Source organism: Marmota marmota, unplaced genomic scaffold (assembly GCF_001458135.2).
Source record: "Marmota marmota marmota unplaced genomic scaffold, marMar, whole genome shotgun sequence".
Taxonomy (NCBI): domain Eukaryota; kingdom Metazoa; phylum Chordata; class Mammalia; order Rodentia; family Sciuridae; genus Marmota; species Marmota marmota.
In genome coordinates this window covers 650,221-663,848 of record NW_025999899.1, presented here as the reverse complement: position 1 = coordinate 663,848, position 13,628 = coordinate 650,221, and the positions used below count along the sequence as shown (strand labels likewise).

The 13,628-nt window shown below is 41.1% G+C and overlaps 1 protein-coding gene across 1 annotated transcript in view; it reads left to right on the top strand.

Moving 5' to 3' along the window:
- Positions 1-6,955, top strand: part of Znf594 (zinc finger protein 594) — a 22,008-nt gene extending 15,053 nt beyond the window's left edge. The window contains 4 exon segments of the mRNA XM_048798361.1: positions 1,202-1,285; positions 4,578-4,884; positions 5,088-6,256; positions 6,259-6,955. Coding sequence (XP_048654318.1) covers positions 1,237-1,285; positions 4,578-4,884; positions 5,088-6,256; positions 6,259-6,812 — 2,079 coding nt within the window. The 5' untranslated portion in view covers positions 1,202-1,236 and the 3' untranslated portion in view covers positions 6,813-6,955.
- Positions 6,956-13,628: the final 6,673 nt, after the last annotated feature.

The window sequence follows — 13,628 nt, the reverse complement described above, 5'->3', positions numbered from 1 at the left end:
GAGTTTGATTAACTTCTCTTCCAGTAGGTGGAGCTGTGCCCACCGGGCCAAGCTTCTCCTCTCAGTACACGGGAACCAATCACTGTGCAGCAGCTCCTCCTCCCAGACTGGGTGGGTCTCCAATCCTGAGTGCCTAGGGCCTTCTCTTGTGTCTAGTCACTTCCCCACTTTTCCTCAAGCCAGGCCCTGCTCACCGTTGTCGCTCACCAAAATACTGGCTACACGCCAGGTCTGCTACTCCTGGGAGCCCTGTTTTCATGAACGACTGGGCACACTCTCCCTGTTTGCCATTCCCTTAGACCCTAAGTTTGTAGAGCTTGGTGCTGAGAATGCTCAGCGAAATTTGCTTGCCCTCCGGTAGCCACGCCCCCGGTAGCTGGTGCAAGAGACCTCAGTTGTCAGCACTGGTGGGAGCGGTAGCCGGGAGTTCCGCACCGCGGGTCCGGTGCCACTCCTGATTCCCTCGGTCTGGCTATCGCGCTCATGGGAGAGCTGGGAGGGGCCCTTAAGGTTTCCCCTCTGTGTGGAGAGGGAAGGCTAGGGGGTTACACACCTGTCGCCGCTGGTTTCAATGAAGTTATCTCCTCCACCGCATTCTGGTAACGTCAGTTCTCTGCCATGGTGGTATCCCATGCAAATGGCGACAGTTCGTTTCCCTTTGCCGGGTGACCAATGCAACAGGTGGGTCCTGACTGGCTCTCCCAAGCCCCGTATCAATCCTGTGGCCACTGCCTATGAAGGTTCGGTTGGCATTTACCTCCGTAGGTGCAGAAGGGCCGACCAGTTGTTTCAGCGGGATTGTTTAGTGCTGAGTCACAGCAATTGGTCTGTGAGAAGCAGGCGAACAGGAGCTTGAATTCAGCTGATCCGGGCTCTGTGTGTGTTCTGAGAGGCCCAGACTGTTCGCCCCAGATCCATGTCAGCTCAGCATTGCCTAGTGATCCTGAGCAAACAGCATTTAGACGGTTTACGACTCCCTATGTCCGCGCAGCTGAAGAGGTCAGAGACTTGATCTGTCCGCACCCGCCGCCATGTTGGATCTCCTCCATTTATTTATCATTTTAAGGATAATAGTCCTTAATGATATCTTATGGATTTAATATTATTTGCATGTCATATATGCTATGGGACCTATCCTGAGGGAGGAGTGGAAGTTCCTGAGAAGCTGATAGAATGCCTTTACTTGTTGATTTATTCTCAGAATGTTGCATAACATTGCAGCTGATCTCTTTGAGGATGCCTCTCTCCCCTCCCTACGCGCTGGCAGAGTCACTGTCTTCTCCAAGTACGTGCAGCCGGTCAGGAGGATCCTCAGCGTTGAGGAAGGACTTAGCTGAGCTCCTGCAGCAGCATCCCCGGATGTTCTGTAATATGTTTTAAACCCTTATGTCTCTTCTTTAAGTTTTTGTTTGTTTGTTTGTAGTACTGGGGATTGAACCCGAGGACCCTCTATCACTGAGCTACATTCCTAGCCCTTTATATTTTTATTTTGAAAGAAGGTCTTGCAAAGTGGCCTGGGCTGGCCCTGAACTTGTGATCTTCTCACTCAATCTCCTGAGTAGCTGGGATTATGTGTGTGCACATCAGGCTTGTATTTAAATAATGATTTATGTCTATAATTTCTTTAAGATAATGGAGAATTCTCTGCTGAATACTTCCTATTAATTCCTTTGGTATTCCTCATAGATGTATGCTTCTGATCTGCTGGTTATTCATATTCCTTTCTTTTTAAAAAATATTTATTTTTTAGCTTTAGGTGGACACAATATCTTTATTTTATTTTTATGTGGTGCTGAGGATTGAACCCAGTGCCTTGAGCGCTACCACTTGAGCCACATCCCCAGTCCTCATATTCCTTTCTTAAAATGAAAAAAGAAAACAAAGAACTATTTTTAAATATTTATCCCACAGGTTTATCTTACTATTATTCAACTATGAATGAGAGGCTCTCTATTAAAAAATAATATGAGGGCTGGGGTTGTGGCTCAGAGGTAGACCTCTTGCCTAGCACATGTGAGGCACTGGGTTCGGTCCTCAGCACCACATAAGAAAATAAACAAAATAAAGTTATCATGTCTGTCTACAACTAAAAAATATTTTTAAAAAAAGTACTGTGAGAAGAGGCAGAGGAAATTGAGCTAGGGCATGTCAAAGCCTACATGTGGATTTGCTGCCACAAAACCCTCTCATCTAATCTAGAGGTATGTCTCCCTCCAGGTTTTAGTTTCCAAGAAATCAATATGACATAATAAGAAGCCCTCTAGATCACATTTTTGTAATAAAACTTGACAGCCACTCTATCTGCTTCTTTACCTCTGACAGTGTTCCTTAGCTATAGAACATGATAAAAGTTACTGCCAGAAATGGTATCTTCTTGAGCATTCTGTCCCATGACGCTCTGATAGGGCAAAGTAGATCTCCATGGAGACAATCCCTATATTCTCTGTGAACTTCCCCTCACCCAGTGTCTATATATCTCCATTTAGAGCTCACTCAGTGTGCCTTTGGGATATGGTACTTTGGGAAACACTTGTGTACAGCCCTTTTATTGAAGGCAGAATTTATCTCAGTTGTTGTTTTAATTATTTTCAGTGGGTTTTGAGAAAGGCCTTTACCATCTTTTAAATAATAATCTGTTTCTGATATATATTGAATTCCACACAGTATATATCAAAAAAAGGTACTATAAGAGAAAATTATGACAAAACCAATTCTTTGCAGTTACTGATTTTATTGTCCCTTTAAGGAAATCCAGGCTGAATATGGAGATTTATGGTAGGGGCACATTGCTTAATGATAATTCTTGGGCTTAAAGGGTAAAGATTAATAAATAGTAGTGGGCTAGGGTTAAAGCTTATTGGTGGAAAACTTGCCCAGAATATGCAAAGCCCTAGATTTGGGGCTGGGAATGTAGTTCAGTGGTAGTGCATTTGTCTTGGGTGCATAATGCCCTTGGTTTCCCCAGTACCACCCTCCCAAAAAAAGCCCTGTGTTCAATGTACTGCAAATAATAATGATAGTAATTGTAGCAGCAATAACAACAGCTGGCACTTATATAGTTTTCTATATGTCAAGTATTATTCTAAATGTTTTATATGTACAGGTTGAGTATCCCTATGCAAAATGTTTAGGACACTTCTGTGTTTATGACTTGGGGATTTTTTAGATTTGGAATATCTGCATGTACACAATGAGATAGGTTGGGGATGGGGACCAAGTCTAAACACCAAATTCATTTATATTTCATATACACTTATACAAAAGTATAAGATAATTTTATGCAGTATTTCCAGTGTACCTATGTTTTGATTTCAGCCTATTGTATGAGGTCAGGTGTGGAATTTTCCACTTGTGGTATCCTGTCAGGCTTCAAAAAGTTTTGGATTTTATAGCACTTCAGATTCTGTATTTTCAGATTAGGGATACTTAACCAGTTATTACATACATTTAGTTCTCTTAACAACTCTGTGAGGTAAGTACTAGTATTCTATTTTATGGGTAAGGAAACTGAGACACCGAGAGGTCCAGTGAATTTCCTGGGGTCACAGTCAGCCAGTGGTGGATCCAGCAGTCTAACCAAAGCAACTTGCCCTACAGTCCATGCTCTTAATCACTGCCATGTTGCTTCTAATTCATTTTAAGATTAAGGACTAGAGAGTTCAAATCAGCAGGATCAAACTGAAGTGACTCTCCAAGAAACTTAGAACTATATTTTGTGACTGGGTGAGATCAGGATTTGATAATATAGACACTCAAAAGCAATAAGTTAATCGGTCACCAAATTGCAGGAGGATATAAAATTGTCATCCAAAAGGAAGCAATTCTATCATAATGCCAGAAAGAAAAATGCCAAGTCTAAGAAAAGGAGACTCAATTTCTATTGAAATGATAACCATATGTTTTCATTTTGAGGCATTGTTTCATATTGTCATGATATAGTGAGATGAATGGGTAGTATTCCATTTATTAATGTATTGCCTCTCAACTTCAAATCCACCTGTCTTTGCTTTGCTTGTGTTACTTGGTATGAACCTTATAAACATTTCTCCTTTGCCAGATGACCCAAGATATAGTCAATAGAGAATACTGAAGGGGCAGTGAATACCTACAGGAAGAGAAAAGAACCTCTCCCTGGTACCAGTGTGCTTTAAAATATATATATTGATTGATTGATTGATATGCTGCCAACAGATTAACTTTTAAGACTCCTGCTGGCAATTACTCTAATGGGCTGCTGTAAACCAGTTGTGGTCTGGCTATACCATCCAGTGAGTTCCTCCTCATTCTACAGACCACTTCCTCTGGACCAGTTCTAGACTGCCAGCCTCCTGTCATGTATTTTTTCTACCACCCTTCAGGCCACCCCCTAAGACCAGCTCCCAATATACCCTGGCAAATCTCCACCAACAGGGTTTGTGTTTCTGTGACAGTCAGGGTCTTTCAAATAAGGTGTGACTCAGCTCTGGTGGGAGAAAGCATTGTCTTTTAAATTCTTTTATTTCTGTCTCTTACACCTTCCACGACAGATAAGGGTGATTTTTTTATAAGAATATAGAATGATATGCTTATCATTTCAGATTCTGAGACCAGAAATAAGGTGAAACAGTGGAAATCAAAGATGGAAATATCGGAAGAAAAAGATTCAGTAAGAGCTTCACCAGAAAGACTTCAAAGGCTCACCTCCCAGGAATGTGAGTTAGAAAATACCCGTGATCCTGAGGACCAGATATTGAGGCACTGGATAAACCCCTTGGAAGATGCAGTGAGACATCTCCCATCCCAAGAGAGAGTTATCAAGGAAGTGAATCTCATCCCCAAAAAATACATAGCAGGAGACCAAGGCCATGGATGTCATGGAGAAAAAATACTTTCTGCAGGAGAAAGATCCCATTGAGGGGCTGGGGATGTGGCTCAAGCGGTAGCGCGCTCGCCTGGCATGCGTGCGGCCCGGGTTCGATCCTCAGCACCACATACAAATGAAGATGTTGTGTCTGCCGAAAACCAAAAAATAAATATTAAAATTCTATCTCTCTCTCTCCCTCACTCACTCTCTCTTAAAAAAAAAAAAAGATTAAAAAAAAAAAAAGATCCCATAGATATGAGGTCTGTGTCCAAACCTTCAAACAGAAGTCAAGACTGACTGAACATCAGGAAGTTCATAACATAAACAAGACCTATGAATGTAAGGAATGTGGAAAAATCTTTAACCAGGGTTCAAACATGATCATACATCAGAGAATTCACATGAGGAAGAAACCATATGTATGTAATGAATGTGGAAAAGACTTTAATCAGAGTTCAAATCTTACTATACATCAGAGAATCCATACCAGAAAGAAACCATACATATGTCATGAATGTGGAAAAGACTTCAACCAGAGCTCTAATCTGGTTAGACATAAAAGAATTCACAGTGGCAAAAATAGCTATGAATGTAAAGAGTGTGGAAAGGCCTTTAAGGGAAATTCAAACCTTCTCCTACACCTGAAAATCCACTATGGAGGGAAACCCTATATGTGCAATGAATGTGGGAAAACCTTCAATCAAAGCTCAGATCTTATTATACATCATAGAATTCACACTGGTGAGAAACCCTATGAGTGTTACCACTGTGGACAAACGTTCAGTCAGAGTTCACACCTAGTTACACATCAGAGAATTCATACTGGAGAGAAACCCTTCAAGTGTAATGGATGTGAAAAAGCCTTCAGGCAGCGTTCTCGCCTTACTGAACACCAGAGACTCCACAGTGGAGAAAAACCCTATGCATGTCAAGAATGTGGGAAATCTTTCACTGGACGCAGAGCTTTTCTTAAACATCAGAGACTACATACTGGAAAGAAACTTGAATGTGAAAAAGCTTCCACTTCTGACTTGGACCTTAGCAAACATAAGGAAGAAAAATCTTATGAATGTACTGAATGTGGAAAAACTTTCCGGGCAAGTTCAGATCTAATTCGGCATTGGATAATTCATACAGGAGAGAAGCCCTATGAATGCAGTGAATGTGGGAAAGGCTTTAGCCAGAGGTCACACCTGGTTACACACCAAAAAATTCATACAGGAGAGAAACCCTATGAATGCTGTGAATGTGGGAAAGCCTTCAGACAGCGGTCCCTCCTTATTCAACATCAGAGAGTCCACAATGGTGAGAGGCCCTATGAATGTAAAGAATGTGGAAAAGCCTTCATTTGGCGCACAGCCTTTCTAAAACATAAGAGACTTCATACTGGAGACAAACTTGAAGAATGTGAAAAGTCTTCAGCAAGGATGAGGAACTTAGGGAAGTGCAGAGAATTCACCAAGAGGAAAACACTTCACAGTGTAATCAGGGTAGTAGAACTTACAGAGGTAGCTCCAACCTTGTCAGATATCAGGAAACTCATACAGGAGAGAAACCATATGAATGTAGAGAATGTGGGAAAACTTTCAATCAGAGCTCAGATCTGATGAGACATCATAGAGTTCATAGTGGAGAAAAACCTTATGTATGCAATAAATGTGGAAAATCCTTTAGGGGCAGCTCAGATCTTATTAAACACCATCGTGTTCACACTGGAGAGAAGCCCTACAAGTGCCCTGAATGTGGGAAAGCCTTCAGTCAGAATTCACACCTTATTAGTCATCAGAGAATTCACACTGGGGAGAAACCTTTTGAATGTAGCCACTGTGGGAAGACCTTCAGTGGGCGTGCAGCTTTTCTGAAACATCAGAAACTTCATACTGGAAAGAAATTTGGGGACTATGAGAGTCTTAAAATAGGACTTATTCTAACAGGTAAGAGAAACCTAATGAATGTAGGAAAAGTTTAGTTGGGGACTACATCTTAGCAAACATAAGGAAGAAAAACCTTATGAATGTACTGAATGTGGAAAAACTATAGAGAATTTTTTTTTAATTATTGGGAAAAAATTCTGAAAGCAGAAAACAATTAAAAATCCTATTGAGTAAAAAACATACAAGTGTAATCAAGTGGAAAAGCTAAAAGTTCTTGGGCATAATAGCCTTTTTCTGGGCTGGGGTTGTGGCTCAGCAGTAGAGCGCTCGCCTCGCAGGTGTGAGACCCTGGGTTTGATCTTCAGCACCACATAAAAACAAACAAGTGAAATAAAGGTGTTGTGTCCAACTACAACTAAAGAATAAATTTTTTTTAAATAGGCTTTTTCTACCTCCATGATGACACTGGAGTATGGTCCTAAGGGTATAACTACCCAAGAATGTGTTAGGGGATTTCCTAACATTAAAATCATTAGAAATTACTGTGGCAGCAACCCCAAAACTAAATTCTTTGTGGAAGGAGTTGTTTCAATCTCACCTAGTTCAGAGATGATATAAATCTGTTTTAAGTACTTTATAGAGTAATTAAATCTTTCTTTGGGATCTTTATGTACATATTTTATATGTATCCCCCTTCTTTCTTACAAAAAATATGCTCATGCATATGTCATAATGCTAATTAGGATAATCCACTAATTTATATGAAACAAAAAGATAATAGAAATGACTGGACAGCTGTAGGTATAGCTCAGTAGTAGAGCTCTTGCCTACTTGCCTCCAATTTTGTCATATCAGGAAACTCATATAGGAGAGAAACCATATGAATATAGAGAATGTGGGAAAACTTTCAATCAGAGCTCAGATCCTGGGTCCAATCCCCAGCACTCTCCCCCATCCAAAACACATACACACACAATAGCTGAAGGTAGGACACCAGAGCTAAGCCCCTGTTCCCAAGAAAAAGACTGGAGACTTATGAGTAGTGTCAGAAAATCAAAAAGAGCAAAGAGTCAGGAGAAGAGCGTGTACTGAGAATAGAACCAGACAGTGTCAGAAGATTTAGATGACTTTTTGAAAGATCAGATGATAAAGAGAAAAGTTTTTTTCTTTAGCCAGAACAGTTTATTTGAGATTTGGAGAGTCTAAATAGAACTCTAGAAAGAAGCCAGTCAAATTAGGCAATTGAAATTGGCAATTATATCGTGCTTAATTGTATAGGCCCTGACTGTGCAATCAGACTCAATCATCAAATATTTCTTATACTCTGACCTGCTGGTAGAGTGTATATTAGTTTACATAAGTCATCAGATAAGAAAACTGCCAAGTGGGACAATGAAGACAAGGAGCAACACAACCTCATACCTTTCCATAATAGAGGTATTTATGAGATGCAAGGAGGGAGTCTGTGGTCCTCAGTTAGGATCATTTTGCCCTCTTCCTAGGGGACAGTTTAGTAATGCATGGGGACACTTTGGTTTTCACAACTGGGAGGACAAACTACTGGCCTCTAGTGACCAGGGGCAGGTTTGCTAATATCTTAGCACACAGCCCACACACACAAAGAATTATCTGGCCCCAAGTATCCACAGTGGCATAGTTGAGAAATCCAAGAATATTTAGGATGCCAGTCCCTGGAGCCATTTAAACAAGTATTGCAGTGTGAAGTGGGCATAGCCATGTATCATCTCAAGGGGTATCCAGAGTCTGCTAGAAGCCTGTAGAATGATGAATCTCCAAGAGGGTCAATCTGGTGTAGTGAAGGGAACAGACTAAACTCCAGGAGGACCAAAACTGAGAGAAAATTAGTCTAATAATCTGAGGAACGGGTACAATTGAAATGTGGAGCCTCATGTAAAATAAATATTTCATAGGAAATAAAATTATCAGTTTTAGGGAAGAATTTGTGTGTGTTCATTAAAGGAAATGAATGTCCAATAATCGCCAGTTCAGTCCACGTTTCTCATCTTTGTGGGGGAGTATTGAGGATTGAACCCAGAGGTGCTTTACCACTGAGACACATCCCCACCCCTTTTTATCCAGGGTCTTGTTAATTTGCTGATGCTGGCCTCAAAACTGTGATCCATCTTCTTCAGTCTTCTGAGTTGCTGGGATTATAAGCATAAGTCACCATACCTAACCTTTTTTGACCTTTGGTATGTCTGGGGACAATTTAGTTTTCACAACTGGGAGGACAGACTACTGGCTAGACCTCTATATCATACCTCCTAACATGTCTTCCTGCTTCCAACCCCTCTCTCAGGGCAGCCTAAACTATCTTCTTTTAAGACAAATCTGACAGTGACACCCTCTTTCTAAGCTTCTTCATTGGTTTCCCACTAATTTCAGCCCTGAAGTCAAAAGTTCTTAAATTGACACATGTATTCTGATCTGGCCCCATTCATCCACCTATTCTAGACATATTAAGCTTCTACTAGGTGTCTACTGGGGGCTACAAAGAGTGAACAGAAATATACAACAGTTTCTTGTCCTGGTGGAGGTTTTAAGAATGAAGGGGAAGGCTGGGGCTGGGGCTCAGTGGTAGAGCGTTTGCCTAGCACGTGTGAGGCACTGGGTTTGATCCTCATCACCACATTTAAATAAATAAAATAAAGGTATTGTGTCCATCTACACTAAAAATATTTTTTTTAAAAAGAATGGAGGGGAGATTAATGAGAATAATAAATAAAATTACAACTGTGATAATTGCCAGAAAGGAGGGACATATGATACCAAAATGCAAAGTTTGACATAGTTGGGAAGGCTTTTCTGCAAAGTGCTTACCTTTCCTTTATAAACCAAACATTTACCCCTCAATCTTCTGCAGGCCTAGGCACTGCCTTCTAGTCTTGTGGCCTTTCTACAAACATCCCCATCAGGATTGCTACTGGCTTCCTAGCTCTGTTATTTTTTAGAACCTCCCATGTGTCAGTTACAGTGATAAGCACTTAACACCAACTTTATCTTGTATTTCAGTCTTATTTGGTGGGTACTAGTGTTGTCCCTGCTTTATAAATAGGAAGCTAAGATCCTAGGAAAGCAAATTAACCCCAAGACCCACAACTAGGAGGGAAGAAAGGAATTCAGATTTCCTCGTATACAGGCCTCACAGACTCTGGTCACCTTCCCTGATAAACTGCCAGGTGGTGTTAAGTGTTTCCACTGTGCTTCTACAGGCCACAGCCAACTTAGCACATCAACTATAATCTACCTGTGGCCACTAGACCAGGCCCTTCCTGGACTCGGACGTGGCATTTCCCACATAAGGTCATGCCTCCAGGTGGGATCCAAACCCTCAGCTGGACAGACGTTGCTCACATGGTCCAGAAGTGTGTCTCCCTTCCCCCGGTTTGTCTAGGAATAGAGGAGTACTCGACTCAGTGTTAGTCCAGGGGAATCCCCTGGAAACAATGGCCATGACCGCCGAGGTAGCTATTTACCCTGCCCGGTCTGGTCTGGTCCCTGGAACCCCTCTTTCACCAACTCGCGCCACCCTGCCCTGCATCCTCTCAGCGCGCTCCCCACTCCCGGCACTGCAGCCAATAGCTCTGGAAGGAGGTCAGGGCTTTCTGGGTAAGGATCTTCTTCAGAGACTCGGAAGTTTTCCATGGGGACTATTTGACCTTCACAAAACGAACTTCCTCCTGAGTTGGAAGAATATCATGGTGTGGGTTTTTTTTTCTTTTTCTTTTTCTTTCTTTCTTTCTCTTTCTTTCTTTCTTTCTTTCTTTTTTTTTAAGCAGACATTACAAATAATTCTCTCTGGGATACACAACTGTCTCTGTTCTGTTTTGAAATAACTTGTCAATAAAGAGGTTTGGGCTAGGGGTGTTGCTCGGTGGTAGACCCTGCCTAGATACCTCTAGGAAATAAAATGAGACAGACTGATATCTTGCTGGCTCCTTCCAGACTTTTTAGCAATACCTTTTGGACATGGGATTCTTCTACCCTCTCATCCCCACCAAAGTTCTCCCCTCTTACAGGCTGAAAGTCCATGATCAAGCTGCCAGCATGGTTAGGTTCTGGTGAGATATGAGAGCTCTTCTGTCAGCTTTCCCTGCCCATATGTAGCAGAAAGACCCAAAGCTCTTTGTTGCCTCTCCTTATAAGGCACTAATCCCATCATGGCCATGCCCTCATGTAACAGATGCGCCCTTGTGATTTCATTTAAACTAATTATTTTCCAAAGACAGAGTCAAATGATCAAATACTATCACATTTTGGGTTGGAGCTTCAAGATTATGAATGTGGAAGGGACAGAGTCCAAACCATAGCATTCCCCCATATTGTTTCATTTCTATTTTAAAAGACTTTGGGCTTTTGAATTAATTTTAGGTTCACAGTAAAACTGAGAGGAAGTTAGAAATTTTTTTAATAACCCTGGTCCTACACATGCATAGCCTCACCCAACATAATATCCCCCACCTAAGTGGTGTACTTGTTACGAGTGATGAATTTACAAGGGTACATCACAATCCCCCAAAGTCCATGGTTTGCTTTGGGTTAGATTCTTGGTATTGAACATTCTATGGGTTTGAACAAATGTATAATGGTACATATCCACCATTATAGTATCAACATAGTATTTTCACTTCCCCCAAAATCCTGTCTCCAGCCTGGTGCAGTGACTTAATCCCAGCAGCTCAGGAGGCTGAAGCAAGAGGATCTTGAATTCAAAGCCAGCCTCAGCAAAATCCAGGCGCTAAGCAACTCAGTAAGACACTGTCTCTAAATAAAATACAAAATAGGGCGGGGGATGTGGTTCAGTGGTTGAGTGCCCCTGAGTTCAATCCCCAGTACCCCCCCTCCAAAATCTGGTTCCTCACCTTTTTTTCCCTTGGGGTACTGGGGATTGAACCCATGGCACATTATCTCTGAGATATATTCCCAGCCCTTTTTGAGACAGGATCTCTAAGTTGTCCAGGCTGGCCTCCAACTTGTGATTCTTCTGCCTCAGCCTCCTGAGCATGTGCCACCATACCTAGCTAAAGATATAATACAGTAATAACTAGGGATAATTAAATGTTTTTGGTTTGGGGGTTTTTGGATAGTGGGGATTGAACCTAGAGCATTTTATCACTTAGCTCTATCCCCAATCCTTTTTTGTTTTATTTATTTATTTTTTTAAATTTTGAGACAGTCTTGCTAAATTGCTGAAGTTGGTATTGAACTTGTGATCCTCCTGCCTCAGCCTCTCCAGTTCCTAGAATTACAGGCATGTGTCACTGCCCCTGTCAAATTAAAGATATTTGAACAGTAACTAATATGATGAAAGTGATGTACAACTAATTCCAGTTTAAATAAGAGCAGGATTATCTTGATAATCTTAAAGATTATTAATCAAGTAACAAGATTTCAAGTGTTATTTATTGAGTTCTGTGAGCCAGATGTTATCGTAAGAACTTTATACGTATTAACTTATCCTCGTAAAATCTCTTCAGTGCTTTTTACTGATAAGGAAACTGAGGCAAAATAAGACTAAGTAACAAAGTCACGCAGCATGAATTTGGTGGGACACTATTCAGTACAGTAGGGAAATTACTTAAGAATAATTTAAGATTAGAAGCTTGAGGCAGGGCATTGGCAGAGATAAGAATATTAGAAAAGTGGGCTGGGGGTGTAGCTCAGTGGTAGTGCTTGCCTAGTATGTGTGAGGCACTGGGTTCAATTCTCAGCACCACATATAAATAAATAAATGAATCTAAGTTCTATCAACGAATAAAAAATTTTAAAAAAGAATATTAGAAAAGTGTGACAGTTTTGAAATTGTTCATTTAGAAATATTCTGGTTCCAAGAGAAAACATTCACAATTTCACTTAGTGATGAAATGTAAATGTTGTTAGCTGACTCACTAACTGGACCTTATGCTCCAATTACCTGGTTGCAGGAATAGGTTCTCCACTTTCCATGTCCAGAAATGTTATTATGAGTGTACCTATCCAAAATTGTTCAGGCCAGGAAAATAGCCTTCATACTTCATCAAGATCATAACAGAAAGCTGGGTACACATGCGCCATAGTACTAGTTAGGAGGCTGAGGCAGCAGGAAGGTTTGAGCTCAGGAGATCAAGGCCAGTCTGAGCAACATAGGCTCTCAAAAAAAGGAGTTGGCAGGAAAGGATGTAGCTTAGTGGTAGAGCCCTTGCCTAGCATGCACAAGACCCTGGATTCAATCTCCACGCGTACCACCAAAACAAAACAACAACAAAAATTATGTAAAAGGTGAAAAAACTGACAAGGGGGTCACAAATTAAATGAGCTGTCAAAATAGTCTCTCTAGGAAAATCTATAGATGAAGCTAAATTCTAATTAGAACACCAGAAAACCCCAGGGGCAAGAGGCCTTGTAAATGTAGTGGATGTGGGAAAGCCTTTACGGGGAGCTCCCAACTTATTCAGCATCAAAGAATTCACAGTGGGAAGAAATTTTATAAATGCAATGAAAAGCCCTGTGAATGTAATGAGTGGGGAAACACATAAAAATAGCTATCATTTTTTGAAGATCCAGCCTTCAGATGGAGCCCAGACATCCAAAAAGTCATACTTAAGAGAAAGTTTATGAATGTGATGAGTGTGGGAAACCTTTCAGTCAGAGCTCAGGTCTAACATCATCAGAGTAACCACACAGCATTGACCATAACCATATGAAGATAGTAATGATGAAGATGTTTGAATATTTTTTTGTTTTTATTATTATTATTTTGGTACCAGAGATTGAACTCAGGAGCACTTGATCACTGAGCCACATCCCCAACCCTTTTTTGTATTTTATTTAGAGACAGGGTCTCACTGAGTTGCTTAACTCTTCGATTTTTGCTGAGGCTGGCTTTGAACTCATGATCCTCCTGTCTCAGC